We start from the raw sequence: 23,684 nt of genomic DNA, 5'->3' as shown, positions 1-23,684 counted from the left end.
CAGAGTAATGGATCTACACCCTGTTCTCCCAGAGTAATGGATCTACACCCTGTTCTCCCAGAGTAGTGGATCTACACCCTGTTCTCCCAGAGTAATCATTTCAAAAGGTTCTACATTATGATACAACAGGTTATTCAACAGAAAGGTTCTACATTATCACCACTTTGAAGTTACAGGCTTTGGATTGAAGATGAAGTGAGGGATTGGGCTCAGAATACAGGGCTGGATTGATACTGAGGTCAGGGGTTAGGGTCAGGGGTTAGGGTTAAGGGTTAGGGTCAGGGGTTAGCAGTGGTCTGTACCTGAAAGAAGATGACAAAGGCCAATCGAGCTGCCAGGACAGACCAGTACTGTTTAGAGAAGGAGTAGGGCTGAGCTCCCCATGGTGGATCCCTGTAGTCTTTATATCTGAGAGACACAGGTCAGGGTTAGAGGTTAGAGGTTAGAAGGAGTAGGGCTGAGCTCCCCATGGTGGATCCCTGTAGTCTTTATATCTGAGAGACACAGGTCAGGGTTAGAGGTTAGAAGGAGTAGGGCTGAGCTCCCCATGGTGGATCCCTGTAGTCTTTATATCTGAGAGACACAGGTCAGGGTTAGAGGTTAGAGGTTAGAAGGAGTAGGGCTGAGCTCCCCATGGTGGATCCCTGTAGTCTTTATATCTGAGAGACACAGGTCAGGGTTAGAGGTTAGAGGTTAGAAGGAGTAGGGCTGAGCTCCCCATGGTGGATCCCTGTAGTCTTTATATCTGAGAGACACAGGTCAGGGTTAGAGGTTAGAGGTTAGAAGGAGTAGGGCTGAGCTCCCCATGGTGGATCCCTGTAGTCTTTATATCTGAGAGACACAGGTCAGGGTTAGAGGTTAGAGGTTAGAAGGAGTAGGGCTGAGCTCCCCATGGTGGATCCCTGTCGTCTTTATATCTGAGAGACACAGGTCAGGGTTAGAGGTTAGAAGGAGTAGGGCTGAGCTCCCCATGGTGGATCCCTGTAGTCTTTATATCTGAGAGACACAGGTCAGGGTTAGAGGTTAGAGGTTAGAAGGAGTAGGGCTGAGCTCCCCATGGTGGATCCCTGTAGTCTTTATATCTGAGAGACACAGGTCAGGGTTAGAGGTTAGAAGGAGTAGGGCTGAGCTCCCCATGGTGGATCCCTGTAGTCTTTATATCTGAGAGACACAGGTCAGGGTTAGAGGTTAGAGGTTAGAAGGAGTAGGGCTGAGCTCCCCATGGTGGATCCCTGTAGTCTTTATATCTGAGAGACACAGGTCAGGGTTAGAGGTTAGAGGTTAGAAGGAGTAGGGCTGAGCTCCCCATGGTGGATCCCTGTAGTCTTTATATCTGAGAGACACAGGTCAGGGTTAGAGGTTAGAGGTTAGAAGGAGTAGGGCTGAGCTCCCCATGGTGGATCCCTGTCGTCTTTATATCTGAGAGACACAGGTCAGGGTTAGAGGTTAGAAGGAGTAGGGCTGAGCTCCCCATGGTGGATCCCTGTAGTCTTTATATCTGAGAGACACAGGTCAGGGTTAGAGGTTAGAGGTTAGAAGGAGTAGGGCTGAGCTCCCCATGGTGGATCCCTGTAGTCTTTATATCTGAGAGACACAGGTCAGGGTTAGAGGTTAGAGGTTAGAAGGAGTAGGGCTGAGCTCCCCATAGTGGATCCCTGTAGTCTTTATATCTGAGAGACAGAGACATTAGAGGTCAGGGTTAGAGAACAGCATTAGAGGTCAGGGTTAGAGAACAGCATTAGAGGTCAGGGTTAGAGAACAGCATTAGAGGTCAGGGTTAGAGAACAGCATTAGAGGTCAGGGTTAGAGAACAGCATTAGAGGTCAGGGTTAGAGAACAGCATTAGAGGTCAGGGTTAGAGAACAGCATTAGAGGTCAGGGTTAGAGAACAGCATTAGAGGTCAGGGTTAGAGAACATCATTAGAGGTCAGGGTTAGAGAACATCATTAGAGGTCAGGGTTAGAGAACAGCGTTAGAGGTCAGGGTTAGAGAACAGCGTTAGAGGTCAGGGTTAGAGAACAGCATTAGAGGTCAGGGTTAGAGAACAGCATTAGAGGTCAGGGTTAGAGAACAGCATTAGAGGTCAGGGTTAGAGGTCAGGGTTAGAGAACAGCATTAGAGGTCAGGGTTAGAGGTCAGGGTTAGAGAACAGCATTAGAGGTCAGGGTTAGAGAACAGCATTAGAGATCAGGGTTAGAGAACAGCATTAGAGATCAGGGTTAGAGAACAGCATTAGAGATCAGGGTTAGAGAACAGCATTAGAGGTCAGGGTTAGAGAACAGCGTTAGAGAACAGCATTAGAGGTCAGGGTTAGAGAACAAACAGCATTAGAGGTCAGGGTTAGAGAACAAACAGCATTAGAGGTCAGGGTTAGAGAACAGCATTAGAGGTCAGGGTTAGAGAACAGCATTAGAGGTCAGGGTTAGAGAACAGCATTAGAGGTCAGGGTTAGAGAACAGCATTAGAGGTCAGGGTTAGAGAACAGCGTTAGAGGTCAGGGTTAGAGAACAGCATTAGAGGTCAGGGTTAGAGAACAGCATTAGAGATCAGGGTTAGAGAACAGCATTAGAGGTCAGGGTTAGAGAACAGCGTTAGAGAACAGCATTAGAGGTCAGGGTTAGAGAACAAACAGCATTAGAGGTCAGGGTTAGAGAACAAACAGCATTAGAGGTCAGGGTTAGAGAACAAACAGCATTAGAGGTCAGGGTTAGAGAACAGCATTAGAGGTCAGGGTTAGAGAACAGCATTAGAGGTCAGGGTTAGAGAACAGCATTAGAGGTCAGGGTTAGAGGAACAGCATTAGAGGTCAGGGTTAGAGAACAGCGTTAGAGGTCAGGGTTAGAGAACAGCATTAGAGGTCAGGGTTAGAGAACAGCATTAGAGGTCAGGGTTAGAGAACAGCATTAGAGGTCAGGGTTAGAGAACAGCATTAGAGGTCAGGGTTAGAGAACAGCATTAGAGGTCAGGGTTAGAGAACAGCGTTAGAGGTCAGGGTTAGAGAACAGCGTTAGAGAACAGGGTTAGAGAACAGCATTAGAGGTCAGGGTTAGAGAACAGCATTAGAGGTCAGGGTTAGAGAACAGCATTAGAGGTCAGGGTTAGAGAACAGCATTAGAGGTCAGGGTTAGAGAACAGCATTAGAGGTCAGGGTTAGAGAACAGCATTAGAGGTCAGGGTTAGAGAACAGCATTAGAGGTCAGGGTTAGAGAACAGCGTTAGAGAACAGCATTAGAGGTCAGGGTTAGAGAACAGCGTTAGAGGTCAGGGTTAGAGAACAGCATTAGAGGTCAGGGTTAGAGAACAGCATTAGAGGTCAGGGTTAGAGAACAGCGTTAGAGAACAGCATTAGAGGTCAGGGTTAGAGAACAGCGTTAGAGAACAGCATTAGAGGTCAGGGTTAGAGAACAGCGTTAGAGGTCAGGGTTAGAGAACAGCATTAGAGGTCAGGGTTAGAGAACAGCATTAGAGGTCAGGGTTAGAGAACAGCATTAGAGGTCAGGGTTAGAGAACAGCATTAGAGGTCAGGGTTAGAGAACAGCGTTAGAGAACAGCATTAGAGGTCAGGGTTAGAGAACAGCGTTAGAGAACAGCATTAGAGGTCAGGGTTAGAGAACAGCGTTAGAGGTCAGGGTTAGAGAACAGCATTAGAGGTCAGGGTTAGAGAACAGCATTAGAGGTCAGGGTTAGAGAACAGCGTTAGAGGTCAGGGTTAGAGAACAGCGTTAGAGGTCAGGGTTAGAGAACAGCATTAGAGGTCAGGGTTAGAGAACAGCGTTAGAGGTCAGGGTTAGAGAACAGCGTTAGAGGTCAGGGTTAGAGAACAGCATTAGAGGTCAGGGTTAGAGAACAGCATTAGAGGTCAGGGTTAGAGAACAGCGTTAGAGGTCAGGGTTAGAGAACAGCATTAGAGGTCAGGGTTAGAGAACAGCATTAGAGGTCAGGGTTAGAGAACAGCATTAGAGGTCAGGGTTAGAGAACAGCGTTAGAGAACAGCATTAGAGGTCAGGGTTAGAGAACATCATTAGAGGTCAGGGTTAGAGAACAGCGTTAGAGGTCAGGGTTAGAGAACAGCATTAGAGGTCAGGGTTAGAGAACAGCGTTAGAGGTCAGGGTTAGAGAACAGCATTAGAGGTCAGGGTTAGAGAACAGCATTAGAGGTCAGGGTTAGAGAACAGCATTAGAGGTCAGGGTTAGAGAACAGCATTAGAGGTCAGGGTTAGAGAACAGCATTAGAGGTCAGGGTTAGAGAACAGCATTAGAGGTCAGGGTTAGAGAACAGCATTAGAGGTCAGGGTTAGAGAACAGCGTTAGAGAACAGCATTAGAGGTCAGGGTTAGAGAACAGCATTAGAGGTCAGGGTTAGAGAACAGCATTAGAGGTCAGGGTTAGAGAACAGCGTTAGAGAACAGCATTAGAGGTCAGGGTTAGAGGAACAGCGTTAGAGGTCAGGGTTAGAGAACAGCGTTAGAGAACAGCATTAGAGGTCAGGGTTAGAGAACAGCATTAGAGGTCAGGGTTAGAGAACATCATTAGAGGTCAGGGTTAGAGAACAGCATTAGAGGTTATAGTTACCTGCATATGGTGACTCCAGTAAATAGTGTAGAGGAGGGGGAGGAATCAGCCTCAAAGTTGGACACGTTAAAGTAGGACAGGGAGTGTTCTGTGAATCCGTGCATGCTGCCAGTCTGACTGTACATGTACTGGTACACCGTCCGAGGAATGAAGTCAGAGGTGAACGAGATCACAAAGGCCTGAAGAAGAGAGCAACAAACAGACTGACAAGCTGAATACCAGGTCTCTCTCTCTCTCTCTCTCTAAAGGGATTTATTGGCATGAGAAACAAATGGAACAGACAATAAACAAGGGAAACATCCGTAAACATTACAATCACAAAGGTTTTAATAAGAAATAGACATTTACAATCTCTCCGTCACACACACACACACACACACAAAGTGAAGGATATCTCATCAAAATAATGAATTATCTACAACAAAAAAACACACACGCACACATACACACGCACACACACGCGCACACAGACACACACACAGACTCACGCACACGCGCACACAGACACACACACAGACTCACGCACGCACGCACACAGACACACACACACGAGACTTACATTTGTAATGACAGAAAACTTGCTGATTCCAATGAGAATGTTGAACCAAATTCCTGGAGAGATGAGAGGGAGAGGAGGAGAGAAGGAGAGAAGGCGAGGAGGAGAGAAGGAGAGGATGAGAGGAGGAGAGGGAGGATAGAAGGAGAGGAGGAGAGGGAGGATAGAAGGAGAGGAGGAGAGGGAGGAATGTGACAGAGACCGAAGGAGAGGAGGAATGTGACAGAGACCGAAGGAGAGGAGGAATGTGACAGAGACCGAAGGAGAGGAGGAATGTGACAGAGACAGAAGGAGAGGGGGAATGTGACAGAGACAGAAGGAGAGGGGAATGTGACAGAGACAGAAGGAGAGGGGTAATGTGACAGAGACAGAAGGAGAGGGGTAATGTGACAGAGACAGAAGGAGAGGGGTAATGTGACAGAGACAGAAGGAGAGGGGTAATGTGACAGAGACAGAAGGAGAGGGGTAATGTGACAGAGACAGAAGGAGAGGGGTAATGTGACAGAGACAGAAGGAGAGGGGTAATGTGACAGAGACAGAAGGAGAGGGGTAATGTGACAGAGACAGAAGGAGAGGGGTAATGTGACAGAGACAGAAGGAGAGGGGTAATGTGACAGAGACAGAAGGAGAGGGGTAATGTGACAGAGACAGAAGGAGAGGGGTAATGTGACAGAGACAGGAGGAGAGGGGTAATGTGACAGAGACAGAAGGAGAGGAGGAATGTGACAGAGACAGAAGGAGAGGAGGAATGTGAAAGAGACAGAAGGAGAGGGGTAATGTGAAAGAGAGGAGAGGGGTAATGTGAAAGAGAGGAGAGGGGTAATGTGACAGAGAGAAGGAGAGGGGTAATGTGACAGAGACAGAAGGAGAGGGGTAATGTGACAGAGAAATAGAATTAGAAGAGGAATGTGAAGGAGAGAGAAGGAGAGGAGGAATGTGACAGAGAAGGAGAAGAGGAATGTGACAGAAAAGGAGAAGAGGAATGTGACAGAGAAGGAGAGGAGGAATGTGACAGAAAAGGAGAGGAGGAATGTGACAGAAAAGGAGAAGAGGAATGTGACAGAAAAGGAGAAGAGGAATGTGACAGAAAAGGAGAAGAGGAATGTGACAGAAAAGGAGAAGAGGAATGTGACAGAGGAGAGGAATGTGACAGAGAAGGAGAGGAGGAATGTGACAGAAAAGGAAGAGGAATGTGACAGAGAAGGAGAAGAGGAATGTGACAGAAAAGGAAAGAGAGACAGAGAAGGAATGTGAAGGAGAGAGAAGGAGAAGAGGAATGTGACAGAGAAGGAGAAGAGGAATGTGACAGAGAAGGAGAGGAGGAATGTGACAGAGAAGGAGGAGGAATGTGACAGAAAAGGAGAAGAGGAATGTGACAGAGAAGGAGAAGAGGAATGTGACAGAGAAGGAGAGGAGGAATGTGACAGAGAAGGAGAGGAGGAATGTGACAGAGAAGGAGAAGAGGAATGTGACAGAAAAGGAGAAGAGGAATGTGACAGAGAAGGAGAGGAGGAATGTGACAGAAAAGGAGAAGAGGAATGTGACAGAGAAGGAGAAGAGGAATGTGACAGAAAAGGAGAAGAGGAATGTGACAGAGAAGGAGAAGAGGAATGTGAAGGAGAGAGAAGGAGAAGAGGAATGTGACAGAGAAGGAGAAGAGGAATGTGAAGGAGAGAGAAGGAGAGGAGGAATGTGACAGAAAAGGAGAAGAGGAATGTGACAGAGAAGGAGAAGAGGAATGTGACAGAGAAGGAGAAGAGGAATGTGACAGAGAAGGAGAAGAGGAATGTGACAGAGAAGGAGAGGAGGAATGTGACAGAGAAGGAGAGGAGGAATGTGACAGAGAAGGAGAGGAGGAATGTGACAGAGAAGGAGAAGAGGAATGTGACAGAAAAGGAGAGGAGGAATGTGACAGAAGGAGAGGAGGAATGTGACAGAGAAGGAGAGGAGGAATGTGACAGAGAAGGAGAGGAGGAATGTGACAGAAAAGGAGAAGAGGAATGTGACAGAAAAGGAGAAGAGGAATGTGACAGAAAAGGAGAAGAGGAATGTGACAGAAAAGGAGAAGAGGAATGTGACAGAAAAGGAGAAGAGGAATGTGACAGAGAAGGAGAGGAGGAATGTGACAGAGAAGGAGAGGAGGAATGTGACAGAGAAGGAGAGGAGGAATGTGACAGAGAAGGAGAAGAGGAATGTGACAGAAAAGGAGAAGAGGAATGTGACAGAAAAGGAGAGGAGGAATGTGACAGAAAAGGAGAGGAGGAATGTGACAGAAAAGGAGAGGAGGAATGTGACAGAGAAGGAGAGGAGGAATGTGACAGAGAAGGAGAAGAGGAATGTGACAGAGAAGGAGAGGAGGAATGTGACAGAGAAGGAGAAGAGGAATGTGACAGAAAAGGAGAAGAGGAATGTGACAGAGAAGGAGAAGAGGAATGTGACAGAGAAGGCGAAGAGGAATGTGACAGAGAAGGAGAGGAGGAATGTGACAGAGAAGGAGAGGAGGAATGTGACAGAAAAGGAGAAGAGGCATGTGACAGAGAAGGAGAGGAGGAATGTGACAGAAAAGGAGAAGAGGAATGTGACAGAGAAGGAGAGGAGGAATGTGACAGAGAAGGAGAGGAGGAATGTGACAGAAAAGGAGAAGAGGAATGTGACAGAGAAGGAGAAGAGGAATGTGACAGAGAAGGAGAAGAGGAATGTGACAGAAAAGGAGAAGAGGAATGTGACAGAGAAGGAGAGGAGGAATGTGACAGAAAAGGAGAAGAGGAATGTGACAGAAAAGGAGAAGAGGAATGTGACAGAGAAGGAGAAGAGGAATGTGACAGAGAAGGAGAGGAGGAATGTGACAGAGAAGGAGAAGAGGAATGTGACAGAGAAGGAGAAGAGGAATGTGACAGAAAAGGAGAAGAGGAATGTGACAGAGAAGGAGAGGAGGAATGTGACAGAAAAGGAGAGGAGGAATGTGAGATTGTGTTACAGTTTGAAGTTGTTTGCTTGTGGTTCATGTGTGGTTACGTCATGATGGTCTTGCAGTTGACTGTGAGGTGGCTGTGTTGTGGATGTGTTTATTGCGGTTGTGTTGTGGTCAGTACCTATGTCTTTGCAGCGCACAGCATCTGGGCGACGGATCTCTGTGGTGAACTTGGCAGCGTCGAGGCGGATCTCAATCACGTTGTTGAGCAGAGCAAAGAGAGGAGCCAGAGGGAACGATGCCACGAAGATGGTGACAAACCCATACTGGATTACTGCACACACACATACACACGGTGTGTTAATTGTTCACTTTCCATGTACACTTTGGGTGCGTGTGTGTGTGTGGGTGGGTGTGTGTGTGTGTGCGCGTGCTTGACTCACTCATCTCCATGTATTCCGGGCTAAGCCCCTCATAGGGATCCAGAGAGAAGTCTTTGTCCCACTGTTGCTTAGGCCTCTTCGTCTCCTCCTCCTCCTCATCTTCCTCTCCTCCTTTATCCTTCTCCTTGTATGTTCTGTACATTTTTTTTAGTTTACTGCAGAGAGAGAAAGTGATAGAGACAGAGAGAGAATTAAATTAGTTATACAGTGCATTCAGACAGTTTTCAGACCATGACTTTTCGTTGCGTTACAGCCTTATTCTAAAATTAATTGAATTGCTTTCATTTACACACAATACCCCATAATGACAAAGAAAAAACAGGTTTAAGAAATGTTTGCAAATGTAAAAAGAAATAATGAAATATCACATTTACATAAGTATTCAGACCCTTTACTCAGTACCTCTGGCAGCGATTATGGCCTTCTTGGGTATGACGCTACAAACTTGGTCGCAAAGTTCAAGGGGGCCGAATACTTTCGCAAGGCACTATATATACGTATATACAGTGCCTTGCGAAAGTATTCGGCCCCCTTGAACTTTGCGACCTTTTGCCACATTTCAGGCTTAAAACATAAAGCTATAAAACTGTATTTTTTTTGTGAAGAATCAACAACAAGTGGGACGACATTTATTGATATTTCAAACTTTTTTAACAAATCAAAAACTGAAAAATTGGGCGTGCAAAATTATTCAGCCCCCTTAAGTTAATACTTTGTAGCGCCACCTTTTGCTGCGATTACAGCTGTAAGTCGCTTGGGGTCTCTATCAGTTTTGCACATTGAGAGACTGACATTTTTTCCCATTCCTCCTTGCAAAACAGCTCGAGCTCAGTGAGGTTGGATGGAGAGCATTTGTGAACAGCAGTTTTCAGTTCTTTCCACAGATTCTCTGTGTTGGGTTATGTAGGGTATATATATATATATGGTATATAGGGTATATATATATGGTATACAGGGTATATATATATATGGTATACAGGGTATATATATATATATATATATATATATGGAAGTGTAGGGTATATATATGTATATATATAGGGTTATGTAGGGTATATATATATATATATATATATATAGGGTTATGTAGGATATATATATGTGATTCGATCTAAGTCCTGTAGCTTCTGGGTTAGAGTCCCTCTCCTTGAAAGTGGCAGCTCTACCCTTTAGCTCAGTGCAAATGTTGCCTGTAATCCATTGCTTCTGGTTGGGGTATGTACGTATGGTCACTGTGGGGACGATGTCATCAATGCACTTATTGATAAAGCCAGTACTGATGCTGTATACTACTCAATGCCATCGGGAGGAATCCCAGAACATATTCTAGTCCTGTAGCTCAGCATCTGCTTCATCTGACCACTTTTTTATAGACAGAGTCACTGGTTCTTCCTGCTTTAATTTTTGCTTGTAAGCAAGAATCAGGAGGATAGAATCATGGTCAGATTTGCCAAATGGAGGGCGAGGGAGAGCTTTGTACTCTGTGTGTGGAGTAAAGGTGGTCCAGAGTTCCTTTCCCTCTGGTTGCACATTTAACATGCTGATAGAAATGAAGTAAAACTAATTTAAGTTTCCCTGCATTAAAGTCCCCGGCCACTAGGAGCGCCGCCTCTGGATGAGCGTTGTCCTGTTTGCTTAAGCCCTATACAGCTCATTGAGTGCGTTCTTAGTGCCAGCATCGGCCTGTGGTGGTATGTAGACAGCTACAAAAAATACAGATGAAATCTCTCTCGGTAAATATTGTGGTCTATAACTTATCATGAGATCCTCTAACTCAGGCGAGCAAAACCCTGAGACTTCCTTAGATATCGTGCACCAGCTGTTGTTTACAAATATGCACAGGCCCTGTGTCTTACCAGAGGCTGCTGTTGTATACCCGCCAGCTGTACGTTCTTAATGTCGCCGTTCAGCCATTTTAAGATAGCTAGTTCATATCTGTAAATACATAACTACTAATGTTAAAATAGCTATGTAACCCATTTATAGATATGAGAAAGCTAACTATTAGCGTTATGGAATCTATATACAGATATGAGCTAGGTCACGTTAAAGCTACCTCTCAGACTACTCCAAACTGTAACTGACATATAAGCAATAGTACCTGTGTGTGTTTATGTGTGTGTTTATGTGTGTGTTTATGTGTGTGTTTATGTGTGTGTTTATGTGTTTATGTATGTGTGTGTTTATGTGTGTGTGTGTGTTTATGTGTGTGTGTTTGTGTGTGTGTTTATGTGTTTATGTGTGTGTTTATGTGTTTATGTGTGTGTGTGTGTGTTTATGTGTGTGTGTGTGTGTGTGTGTGTGTGTGTGTGTGTGTGTGTGTGTGTGTGTGTGTGTATACATACGGTATAACAATCTCGAACACGTTGTTCTGGATGAGTTGTTTTCCCAACATGATCATACTAAGCTGGATACACAGCTCTATCAGACAGCCTGGTGGGGCACACTGTGGAGAAAATACGCACACACGCAAACAGCATTAGTGTGTGTGTGTGTTTGTGTGCACATGTGTGTGTGTGTGTGTTGTAGTGAACCCACCTCCTCCATGCGGAAGTGGCCAAACAAGTAGACATAGTCCCCTGGAGGTCCAGCAAACCTACAGAGCGAGAGGGAGGAGGGAGAGAGGCACATACAGTGCATTGGGAAAGCATTCAGACCCCTTGACTTTTTCCACATTTTGTTTTAAGTTACAACCTTATTCAGACGTATTTACTTAACTTTTACGCTCAATCTAAACACAATACACCAAACTCATCAATAAGCTAAGAACCCTGGAACTAAACACCTCCCTCTGCAACTGGATCCTGGATTTCCTGAAGGGCCGCCCCCAGGTGGTGAGGGTAGGTTACAACACATCCGCAATGTTGATCCTCAACACAATACTCCATGATGACATCACAATACCCCCTAATGACATCACAATACTCCACAATGACATCACAATACTCCTCAATGACATCACAATACCCCCTAATGACATCACAATACTCCACAATGATATCACAATACTCCACAATGACATCACAATACTCCTCAATGACATCACAATACCCCCTAATGACATCACAATACTCCACAATGACAAAGCAAAAACAGGTTTTAATAAATGTTTGCAAATGTATAAAAAAAATAAAAAATGACATGATTTGGAAAGACACACCTGTCTATATAAGGTCCCACAGTGCATGTTGCCAGTGTATGTCAGAGCAAAAACCAAGCAATGAAGTCGAAGGAATTGTCAAGGCACAGATCTAGAGAATGGTACCAAAAGATTTTTGGCTTTACACCCCCTGCTATAATGTGAATAAAGAGTTACCTGTCTAAGAAGAAACACAGAGGGTGTTATGGCTTAATACCCCCTGCTATAATGTGTATAAAGAGTTACCTGTCTAACAGAAACACAGAGGGTGTTATGGCTTTACACCCCCTGCTATAATGTGGATAAAGAGTTACCTGTCTAACAGAAACACAGAGGGTGTTATGGCTCTCGACCCCCTGCTATAATGTGGATAAAGAGTTACCTGTCTAACAGAAACACAGAGGGTGTTATGGCTTTACACCCCCTGCTATAATGTGGATAAAGAGTTACCTGTCTAACAGAAACACAGAGGCTGTTATGGCTTTACACCCCCTGCTATAATGTGGATAAAGAGTTACCTGTCTAACAGAAACATAGAGGGTGTTATGGCTTTACACTCCCTGCTATAATGTGGATAAAGAGTTACCTGTCTAACAGAAACACAGAGGGTGTTATGGCTTTACACCCCCTGCTATAATGTGGATAAAGAGTTACCTGTCTAACAGAAACACAGAGGGTGTTATGGCTTTACACCCCCTGCTATAATGTGGATAAAGAGTTACCTGTCTAACAGAAACACAGAGGGTGTTCTTCAATGGAAGCATCTCCAACATAACCCAAACCTGCAAAATCAGCAGTGTATCAAATACTTGTTCTCCCCAATGTATGTGTTCCCTCAGGAATTCCTGATTCTACCTGGATTATGTTGGAGAGGCTTCCATTAAAGAACAGCCTCTGTGTTTCTGTTAGACAGGTAACTCTTTATCCACATTATAGCAGGGGGTGTAAAGCCATAACAGCCTCTGTGTTTCTGTTAGACAGGTAACTCTTTATCCACATTATAGCAGGGGGTCGAGAGCCATAATGTTTTTCCAGCAGCAGACTATGACCAGCACCGAAGTCTAACAAAACAGCCCCCATAATCTTTTCATCATCAACTTCTCTCAGCCAATTATCAGTAATTCGTATAAGTGTTGTGCGTGTTGAATGTCCTTCCCTATAAACGTGCTGAAAATCTGTTTTAAATTATTTTAATGTAAAATAGCATTGTATCTGGTCAAATACAATTTTTTTCCAAAAGTGAACAAAAAAGGGTTAGTAACAGGCTGATTGGTTGACTATTTGAGCCAGTAAAGGGGGCGTTACTAGTCTTAGGTAGCGGAATGAAAGGGCACACACTTTCCAGTAGGCTTAAATCGAAAATATGGCAAATAGGAGTGGCAATATAGTCTGCTATTATCCTCAGTCATTTTCCATCCAATTTGTCAGACCCTGGTGGCTTGTCATTGTTTAGTTTTTTTTTGTTGTTTTTTTTAACTGTTTTTTAAAAACTTTTTATTATATCCAATTGGTAGTTACAGTCTTGTCCCATCGCTGCAACTCCCGTCCGGACTCGTGAGAGGCGAAGGTTGAGAGCCATGCATCCTCCGAAACACAGCCCTGCCAAGCCGCACTGCTTCTTGACACACTGCCCGCTTGGAGGAAACACTGTACAACTGGCGACCATGTCAGCATGCATGCGCCCGGCCCGCCACAGTAATTGATAGAGCGCAAAATAACAAGGACATCCCGGCCAGCCAATTTATTATTCTATTTTTATTTCACCTTTATTTAACCAAGTAGGCCAGTTAAGAACAAGTTCTCATTTACAACTGCGACCTGGCCAAGATAAAGCAAGGCAGTGCGACAAAAACAACAGAGTTGTTGGGATAAACAAACGTACAGTCAATAACACAACAATCTGTATACAGTGTGTGTCACGACTCCAACCGAAGGTGGCGCTCGGCGGTCGTTGTCGCCGGCCTACTAGCTGCTACTGATTATTTTCTCCCCCTCCTTATTTGTTTATTGAGTACAACTGTTTTGAGTTGGTTGTAATTAGTGAGGCTTTATTAGTCAGCCGGCCCGCCTGGTTCTTTGTGCGGGATTGATTGTTGTAACCCTGGTGTTGGCATTAGGTGTACATGTTTGTGTATTTAGTGCTAGATTGTTTTTGTTTCCCTGTGTCAGGGTCATTTGGTTTAAGCACCCGTAAGTGGGGTGACCGTAGTTCACCGTGTGTGGGGCATTTGGTTTAAGCACCCGTAAGTGGGATGACCGTAGTTCACCGTGTGTGGGGCATTTGGTTTGAGCACCCGTAAGTGGGGTGACCATAGTTCACCGTGTGTGCATTAAAAAAAACACTTTATTGAACTCTGCTTTCCTGCGCCTGATTTAACCCTCACGACACCCAGGACCTTACAGAGTGTACAAATGAAGTAAGGAGGTAAGGCAATAAATAGGCCATAGTGGCGAAGAAATTATAATTTAGCAATTAACACTGGAGTGATAGATGTGCAGATGAGGATGTGCAAGTAGAAATACTGGTGCACAAAAGAGCAGAAAAAAAATATATATATATGGGGATGAGGTAGGCAGTTGGTTGGATGTGCTATTTACAGATGGGCTGTGTACAGCTGCAGTGATCGGTAAGCTGCTCTCACAGCCGATGCTTGAAGTTAGTGAGGGAGATATAAGTCTCCAACTTCAGTGATCTTTTGAAATTTGGTCCAGTCATTGGCAGCAGAGAACTGGAAGGAAAGGCGGCCAATTGAGGAGTTGGCTTTCGGTATGACCAGTGAAATATACCTGCTGGAACGCGTGCTATCGGTGGGTGTTGCTATGGTGACCAGTGAGCTGAGATATGGCGGAGCTTTACCTAGCAAAGCCTTATAGATGACCTGGAGCCAGTGGGTTTGGTGACGAATATGTAGCAAGGACAAGCCAATGAGAGTGAACCAGACGAGGCAGTCATTAGAGAAACCAAGGCTATTGAGCCTGCCTATAAGAATACGCTGATTGACAGAGTCAAAAGCCTTGATCAGGTCGATGAAGATGGCTGCACAGTACTGTTTTTATCGATGGTGGTTATGATATCGTTTAGGACCTTGAGCACGGCTGAGGTGTACTCGTGACCAGCTCGGAAACGGGATTGCATAGCGGAGAAGGTAAGGTGGGATTCGAGATGGTCGGTGATCTTCACTTGGCTTTCAAAGACTTTAGAAAGGCAGGACAGGATGGATGATATTTCTGTATCAGTTTGGGTCTAGATTGTCTCCCACTTTGAAGGGGGGATGACCTCGGCCGCTTTCAAATCTTTAAGAATATCAGACGATACGAACGAGAGGTTTAACAGATTAGTAATAGGGGTTGCAACAATTTGGGCAGATAATTTTAGGAAGAGAGCTTCCAGAATGTCTAGCACCAGCTGATTTGTAGGGATCCAGATTTTGCAGCTCTTTCAGAACATCAGCTGTCTGGATTTGGGTGAAGGACATGGGGGGAGGCTTGGGCCAGTTGCTGCGGTCGGTGTAGAGCCGTTGGCCTGGGGTTGGGGTTGCCAGGTGGAAAGCGTGGCCAGCCGTAATGAAAATGCTTATTGAAATTCTCGATCATAGTGGATTTATCTGAGTTTCCTAGCCTCAGTGCAGTGGGCAGCTGGGAGGAGGTGCTCTTATTTTCCATGGACTTTACAGTGTCCCAAAACTTTCTGGAATTTGTGCTGCAGGATGCAAATTTCTGTTTGTAATAAAAGCTAATAAAAGCTAGCCTTTTATTACAGCCTTCCCTAACAGACTGTGTATATTGGTTCCTGACCTCCCTGAAAAGTTGCATATCGAGGGGACTATTAGTGCAATGCGCCACAGGATGTTTTTGTGCTGGTCAAGGGCAGTCAAGTCTGGAGTGAACCAAGGGCTATATCTATTCTTAGTTCATTTTTGGAATGGGGCATGCTTATTTAAGATGGTGAGGAAAGCACTTTTAAAGAATAATCAGGCATCCTCTACTGACAGAATGAGGTCAATATCCTTCCAGGATACCCGGACCAGGTCGATTAGAAAGGCCTGCTTGCTGAAGTGTTTTAGGGAGCAATTGACAGTGATGAGAGGTGAATGATTGACTGCGGTCCCATTACGGACGCAGGCAATGAAGCAGTGATTGCTGAGATCCTGGTTGAAGACAGCAGAGGTGTCTCTCTTCACGACTGTCTTCCTGTTTCTGGGATAATGGTGTTAATGTGAGCCATGACCATCCTTTCAAAGCACTCCATGGCTACGGACGTGAGTGCTACGGTTCTGTAGTCATTTAGGCAGGTTGCCTTTGTGTTCTTGGGCACAGGGACTATGGTGGTCTGCTTGAAACATGTTGGTATTACAGACTCAATCAGGGACATGCTGAAAATGTCAGTGAAGACACCTGCCAGTTGGTCAGCACATGCCCGGAGCACACGTCCTGATAATCCGTCTGGCCCCGCAGCCTTGTGTATGTTGACCTGTTTAAAGGTCTTACTCAAATCGGCTACAGAGAGCGTGATCTCACAGTCATCCGGAACAGCTGATGCTCTCATGCATGCCTCAGTGTTGCTTGCCTTGAAGCGAGCATAGAAGTGATTTTGCTCATCTGGTAGGGTTGTGTCACTGGGCAGCTCACGGCTGTGCTTCCCTTTGTAGTCTGTAATTGTTTGCAAGCCCTGCCACATAAGATGAGCGTCGGAGCCGGTGTAGTATGATTCAATCTTAGCCCTGTATTGACGCTTTTCCTGTTTGATGGATTGTCGCAGGGAATAGCAGGATTTCTTGCAAGCTTCCGGGTAAGAGTCCCACACCTCGAAAGCTGCAGCTCTACCCTTTAGCTCAGTGTGAAAGTTGCCTGTAATCCATGGCTTCTGGTTGGGGTATGTACATACAGTCACTGTGGGAACAACGTCCTCAAAGCATGTATTGATAAAGCCAGTGATGGATGTGGTGTACTCCCCAAGGCCATTGGAAGAATCCCGGAACATGTTCCAGTCTGTGATAGCAAAACAGTCCTGTAGTTCAGCATCTGCTTCATCTGACCACTTTTTTAATAGACCGAGTCACTGGTGCTTCCTGCTTTCATTTTTGCTTGTAAGCAGGAATCAGGAGGATAGAGTTTTGGTCAGATTTACCAAATGGGGGGCGAGGGAGAGCTTTGTCCGTGTCTCTGTGTGTGGAGTAAAGGTGATCAAGAATTGTTTTCCCTCTGGTTGCACATTTAACATGTTGATAGAAATTTGGTAGAACTGATTTAAGTTTCCCTGCATTAAAGTCTCCTGCCACTAGGAGGGCCGCCTCTGGGTGAGTGGTTTCTTGTTTGCTTATTTCCATATACATCTGACTGAGTGCGGTCTTAGTGCCAGAATCTGTCTGTGGTGGTAAATAAACATCCACGAAAAGTATAGCTGAAAACTCTCTAGGCAAGTAGTGTGGCCTGCAATTTATCACAATATACTCTTCTTCAGGCGAGCAAAATCTAGAGACTTCCTTAGATTTTGAGCACTAAGTTGTTGTTTACAAATACGCACAGACCGCTCCCCCCCTCGTCCTACCGGAGTGCGATGTTCTGTGAAACATAGTATATTACAGTTTTTGATGTCCCGTTGGTAGGATCTTCGTGATCGTACCTCGTCTAATTTATTGTCCATTGATTGCACGTTGGCGAGTAGTATTGACGCTAACGGCAGCTTTCCCAGTCGCCTTCTCTGGATCCTGACTAGGCATCCGGCTCTTCGTCCTCTGTACCTGCGTCACTTCCTCTTGCGAATAACTGGGATGTCGGCCCTGTTGGGTGTTTGGAGAATGTCTTGTGCATCGTCCTTGTTGTAGAAAAAATCTTTGTCTAATCCGAGGTGAGTGATCGCTGTCCTGATATCCAGAAGTTATTTTCTGCCGTAAGATACGGTTGTAGAAACAACCGGAAAAAAAACACATAATAGCACAATTTGTTGGGTGTCCTTAAAACTGCTGCCATTTCCTCTGTCGCGATTCTATAAGCTGTGTAGCCGAGTGATCATAGGGTCAGAAAAGCAGCAATAGGTGAGTCAGGGTGCCGTTCGGTAGTCACTACAATGCTAGGCGAGCAGGGGACACAGCATTCAGAAAAGCGAGCGGGCCGTGGCTAGTAGATGGTTCTTCGGCAACATCATAACAGAATAGCCTATTGAGACCACATCGGGCCATCACGTCGGCAGTCCAGTCGTGATGGATCGGCCGGGCTCCGTGTCGACAATAATGGGTCCAGGCCAATTGGCAAAGGAAGTATTTTAGCTTGAGGCTAGCTCAATGCTAGCTGGTGCTTGCTTTGGAACAGGGGCGTTAGCTAACAGTAGCCACTCGTTTTCAGGTTGCTAGCTGCGATGATCCGGTGTAATGATCCAGAGCGGCAGGAATCTGGTGATATGGTAGAGAGAAGCAGTCCGATAGTTTCTAGGTTGATATCGAGCTGTGCAGACTGGCAGGTGATGTCCGATCTTAGGCTGGCTGATGACGGGGAAAAAGGCGAAGACCGCTAGCCGTGGCTAACAAAGGCTTGTTGTTTCCTGATGGAAGTTATAAGGAATACAAAAAGCAGATCCGTACCACATTGGGTGAAGCGGGTTGCAGGAAAGTATATTTAGTTCGTAGATAGAAAGCGATATTAAGATATATATGAAAAAGACTGGCTATATACACGAGGTAAGACACGGGATAAGACAAAGACAGATACACACGTCCTACTGCAACGGCATCTTAGATTTTTCAATGAATGTTGTCTGGTTCTAGTAAGATTGATTTCACGAACCTTGTTTATTAGACTACATATGCTAATATGGGCTATTTTTAGCACTTTCCTGGGATGCTTGATATATTTTATTGATTTACTGGGAAGCTTATTTGCGTTTTCCCCAAAAGTCTGTGCAGAATTGAAATTAGCTTGCTAAGGAACCTCATTCCTGTAATCCTCCATAAGCAAACAACTGCCACGTTGGAACTCCAGATTGTCAATATTGTCCCAGACAAGAGCACAATAAACACAGCTTCTACAGTGCTGGAAAAGTTTGTTAGCTATTCTAGGTCGAAGCGGGATCCATTGCAACCTAGCTGGCTAGTTGGTAGCAGGTTTTGACACAAACACTTATGAAAACAAATAAAAAATAAAGCAAAATAAAACTTCTGAAACAACAGACTGAAACAAAAAGGTTGAGCTGCAGTCTTAGACAGCCTCACGGTCCGACGAGGGCGGCGCTCTGAGGATCTGAACCCAAGGTAGAAGCCACCAGAGACGGAGACAAAATAGAGTACCTCTGTATCCGATCTCAAATCACAAGCCCCCAGGGAAGGCGGCGCCGTAACCTCTTGAATCAGGGCATCGAAGCTGTTTCTAGTCTGTGTCCGGTCCGGGCTCACCTTCGCCAAGGAGGCCCCCAGAGGTCTCTGTTCTCAACTTCCACGGCGAGTGACATGTCTCCATGGCTGGTTGGTAGGATTCAGAACAGGAACATCCTACTAACTCCATTATCCAGGAAAGGGGAAGACCCCTTCTGGGAGGGATCCCTGCAGAGTAACGGCCAGTCGGCTGTAGAGAGCCGACACAGCGGAGACACTTCCACTAGGCCAGAGCGGCATCTGACTACTGGGGTAGAAGACAAAGAAGAAGTAGGCGGATTCGCCAGTAGCTTGTGTACGTTCGCTACTTGTTTGCTAAAAGTAGCCACTTTGCACCTGTAGGCCTCTGCAAGCAAATAGCAGCTACATTGGAAGTCCTGACAGACCACATTGTCCCGGATAAACCAAACACAGAATTAAACATTTTGTGAAATTCACGTTGTGATAAATAAATGGCGGAGTATTGTAATTCAGAATGCGTTTCATCAACACACTCACATCGGGGGGCATTGTGTCGCGCTGATGATATTACAACCAGATAGTTAACATTTATTTAACAATCCCTTGAAAATGGCACGAAGTTATCAATGATTTTAGTGGAGCTGGGGGTCTCCCTTTCCCCGAGAAGGAAAATTGATTGCTCTGCACCTTGTGATGTTTTATTGATAACGACCTGTAGATACCGTCTGGAACACAATGTTTAACCAATCAGCATCCAGGATTACCCGTTGTATAAAAGTAATTATAATCATAAAGCTCTTTTGCAAAAACTCCCTCTGTTCATCATGAATAACCTTTACACGTAGGAGTTACCACACCCGGTGTCAGGGATGGCCAACTCTGGAAATTAATTGGGTCTCTACAGAGTTAGGTAAATCAGATTTCAGTTTTATTGCATTTTACTTGTGGAATAATCTCCAAAAGTTAAAAAAAAAATGATTTGGTGCCTATAGAGCAATTCAGATGAATGTTTGAGGACCTTTATGCTGGAACATGGGTTTATTTTCTATGATTGTGTATCTCTGTTTGGCTTTTCCTAGTGAACTGATGTGTATAATGTTTTATTATACAGGGCTCATTTGGAAAGGAGACCTTGGTCTCAACATGACTCCCTGTCAATGTAAAGGTTCAATAAAAATAAATAAATAAAACACACACACACACACCCTCACCTGCCCTTGAAGAAAGCCACATAGAAGACAGGAGCGAAGGTGTTCATGGACTTCAACAGAAACGATTTCAGAATCAGACGCTCCTCAAACTCCGCTTCTGTCTTAGGAACCTCTGACAGACAAGACAAGCCAATCACATTATTAGACGTTATCAGAAGTGTGTGTTAAACAGTTCAGTGAGCCAGACAGTGACAGGGTGAGGGTTAGTGTTAAGGTGAGGGTTAAGGTGAGGGTTAGTGTTACCCAGTCCAGTGAGCCAGACAGCGATACGGTTAGTGTTAGGGTGAGTGTTAGGGTGAGTGTTAGTGTTATCCAGTTCAGTTTGTTTATTTATTTTACCTTTATTTAACTAGGCAAGTCAGTTAAGAACAAATTCTTATTTTCAATGACGGCCTAGGAACAGTGGGTTAACTGCCTGTTCAGGGGCAGAACGACAGATGTGTACCTTGTCAGCTCGGGGATTTGAACTTGCAACCTTCCGGTTACTAGTCCAACGCTCTAACCACTAGGCTACCCTGCCGCCCAGCTCAGTGAGCCAGGCAGTGATATGGTGAGGGTCAGTGTTAGTGTTAGGGTTAGGGTCAGTGTTACCCAGTTCAGTCAGCCAGACAGCGATAGGGTCAGTGTTAGGGTCAGGTTAGTGTTACCCAGTTTAGTGAGCCAGACAGTGATAGGGTCAGTGTTAGTGTTAGGGTGAGGGTCAGTGTTAGGGTCAGGTTAGTGTTACCCAGTTTAGTTTGCCAGACAGCCAGACAGCAAAGGGGTGAGGGTCAGTGTGAGGGTCAGTGTTAGGGGTCAGGTTAATGTTACCCAGTTTAGTCAGCCAGACAGCGATAGGGTCAGTGTCAGGGTCAGTGTTAGGGTGAGGGTCAGTGTTAGGGTCAGGTTAGTGTTACCCAATTTAGTGAGCCAGACAGCAATAGGGTCAGTGCTAGTGTTAGGGTGAGGGTCAGGTTAGTGTTAGTGTTACCCAGTTTAGTCAGCCAGACAGCGATAGGGTCAGTGTTAGGGTGAGGGTCAGGTTAGTGTTAGTGTTACCCAGTTTAGTCAGCCAGACAGCGATAGGGTCAGGGTCAGGGTGAGGGTCAGGTTAGTGTTACCCAGTTTAGTCAGCCAGACAGTGATAGGGTCAGTGTGAGGTTCAGGTTAGTGTTAGTGTTACCCAGTTTAGTCAGCCAGACAGCGATAGGGTCAGGGTCAGGTTAGTGTTAGTGTTAGTGTTACCCAGTTTAGTCAGCCAGACAGTGATAGGGTCAGTTTTAGGGTCAGGGTCAGGTTAGTGTTAGTGTTACCCAGTTTAGTGAGCCAGACAGTGATAGGGTCAGTGTCAGGGTCAGGGTCAGGTTAGTGTTAGTGTTACCCAGTTTAGTGAGCCAGACAGTGATAGGGTCAGTGTGAGGGTCAGGTTAGTGTTAGTGTTACCCAGTTTAGTCAGCCAGACAGTGATAGGGTCAGTTTTAGGGTGAGGGTCAGGTTAGTGTTAGTGTTACCCAGTTTAGTGAGCCAGACAGTGATAGGGTCAGTGTCAGGGTCAGGGTCAGGTTAGTGTTAGTGTTACCCAGTTTAGTGAGCCAGACAGTGATAGGGTCAGTGTGAGGGTCAGGTTAGTGTTAGTGTTACCCAGTTTAGTCAGCCAGACAGTGATAGGGTCAGTTTTAGGGTGAGGGTCAGGTTAGTGTTAGTGTTACCCAGTTTAGTCAGCCAGACAGCGATAGCTCCGTAGATCTCATCCAGTATCAATACAACAAGCAGGTTGATGATGATGGCAGTGGTGGTGACGGTCATCCTAACAGAGGCCTTGGCCTCAGGGTCTGGGTTCATGGACCAGATAGACAGCATGGTGATACGATACAGGATCACTCCAAACACTGCGGAAAACGTTACCCCCATCTAACACAAACACACATACAGTAAATTATCAACCAAAATACAGGATAGAGTGATATGTAGCTAACTATTGTAATTAGCCTGTATAAGCATTGTTCGCTATCTAATCAAATTAAACTTTATTTGTCAAATGCGCCGAATACAAGTGTAGACCTTTTTTATTTTCCTTCACCTTTATTTAAGGGGCATTCTTCTTACCAAACCACATGACCTTTGTTTTGGATGTGTCAGAACAAGGTTAAGGGTAGAGAAAGCTTGTTGGACACTAAGAAAGCTTTGTTGTAGAGCATTTAACACAGAATCCGGGGAGGGGCCAGCTGAGTATAAGACTGTATCATCTGCATATAAATGGATGAGAGAGCTTCCTACTGCCTGAGCTATGTTGTTGATGTAAATTGAGAAGAGCGTGGGGCCTAGGATGGAGCCTTGGGGTTCTCCCATGGTGACAGGCAGTGGCTGAGACAGCAGATTTTCTGACTTTATACACTGCACTCTTCGAGAGAGGTAGTTAGCAAACCAGGCCAAAGACACCTCAGAGACACCAATACTCCTTAGCCAGCCCACAAGAATGGAATGGTCTACCGTATCAAAAGCTTTGGCCAAGTCAATAAAAATAGCAGCACAACATTGATTAGAATCAAGGGCAATGATGACATCATTGCGGACATTTAAGGGTGACACATCCATAACCTGAGTGGAAACCAGATTGCAGACCAGAGAGAATACTATAGACATCAAGAAAGCCGGTCAGTGGATTATTGACACGTTTTTCCAACACGTTTGATAAACGGGGGGACATAGAAATAGGCCTATAACAGTTAGGACCAGCTTGATCTCCCTCTTTAGATAAAGGACAAACCGTGGCTGCCTTCCAAGCAATGGGAACCTCTCCAGAGAAGAGAGACAGGTTAAAAAGGTCAGAGATAGGCTTGGTGGTGATAGGGGCAGCATCCTTAAAGAAGAAAGGGTCTAAACCATCTGACCCAAAATGTTTTGGGGTCAAGTTTCAGGAGCTCCTCTAGCACCTCGGACTCAGTGACTGCCTGCAGGGAGAAACTATGTAGCGGGGCAGGGGGAAAAGAGGGAGAAGCATCGGGGATAGTCGCATTACAAGGGGTGGGAGATGAGGAAATGTTGGCTTTGAAAGTTTAATGCTTAAAACCAGCAAATCAAATTGTTTGTGGACAGACTTGGTGAAGACAACCGAGCACTGACGGTGATCCCTGGTTAAAGATTGCCACTCCCCCACCTTCAAAACACTCTTCCTGAACCACGTCTCAGTAATGACCAACACATCTGGATTGGAGCTGTGAACCCACACTTTCAATTGATCCATTTTAGGTAATAAGCTTCTAGTGTTAACGTGCAGAAAACCCAGGCTTTTACGAGAGCAGAAATCAGTGATATCAGAGCACCAGTCAGAATTGGGCCTAGCAACAGTAGATGAGCCAGGGTGAACATGCACATTTCCAGATATCAACATCAGTAATACAATCAAGGCACGGCAGAGGACAGGGAGAGCTCTGCAGTGTTGATTTATGACATCTGAATGTTCATCAGATGGCAACAAGATCATATTGTAGAGCAATTTCATCAGGTAACATGAATACAAAGCTGGTGAGAGGTGGTTAGAATAGGAT

At 45.2% G+C, this 23,684-nt stretch overlaps 1 protein-coding gene across 1 annotated transcript in view; it reads right to left on the bottom strand.

Annotated features, from left to right (window-relative positions):
* LOC118379341 (anoctamin-1) overlaps nucleotides 1–23,684 on the bottom strand; it is a 188,661-nt gene that overhangs the window by 13,595 nt on the left and 151,382 nt on the right. The window contains exons 17-25 of the mRNA XM_052517188.1: nucleotides 21,846–22,047; nucleotides 20,158–20,269; nucleotides 11,021–11,078; nucleotides 10,828–10,928; nucleotides 8,483–8,637; nucleotides 8,221–8,373; nucleotides 5,132–5,184; nucleotides 4,573–4,751; nucleotides 303–408 (exon numbers count right to left, since the gene is read on the bottom strand). Of these exons, the coding sequence (XP_052373148.1) occupies nucleotides 303–408; nucleotides 4,573–4,751; nucleotides 5,132–5,184; nucleotides 8,221–8,373; nucleotides 8,483–8,637; nucleotides 10,828–10,928; nucleotides 11,021–11,078; nucleotides 20,158–20,269; nucleotides 21,846–22,047 (1,119 nt within the window). The remainder of the gene's footprint in view (nucleotides 1–302; nucleotides 409–4,572; nucleotides 4,752–5,131; nucleotides 5,185–8,220; nucleotides 8,374–8,482; nucleotides 8,638–10,827; nucleotides 10,929–11,020; nucleotides 11,079–20,157; nucleotides 20,270–21,845; nucleotides 22,048–23,684) is intronic.

The sequence above is a fragment of the Oncorhynchus keta genome, unplaced genomic scaffold (assembly GCF_023373465.1).
Source record: "Oncorhynchus keta strain PuntledgeMale-10-30-2019 unplaced genomic scaffold, Oket_V2 Un_scaffold_6048_pilon_pilon, whole genome shotgun sequence".
NCBI classification, from domain to species: Eukaryota; Metazoa; Chordata; class Actinopteri; order Salmoniformes; family Salmonidae; genus Oncorhynchus; species Oncorhynchus keta.
The sequence above is the reverse complement of the archived record's forward strand: the minus strand, read 5'-3'. Positions and strand labels throughout refer to the sequence as shown.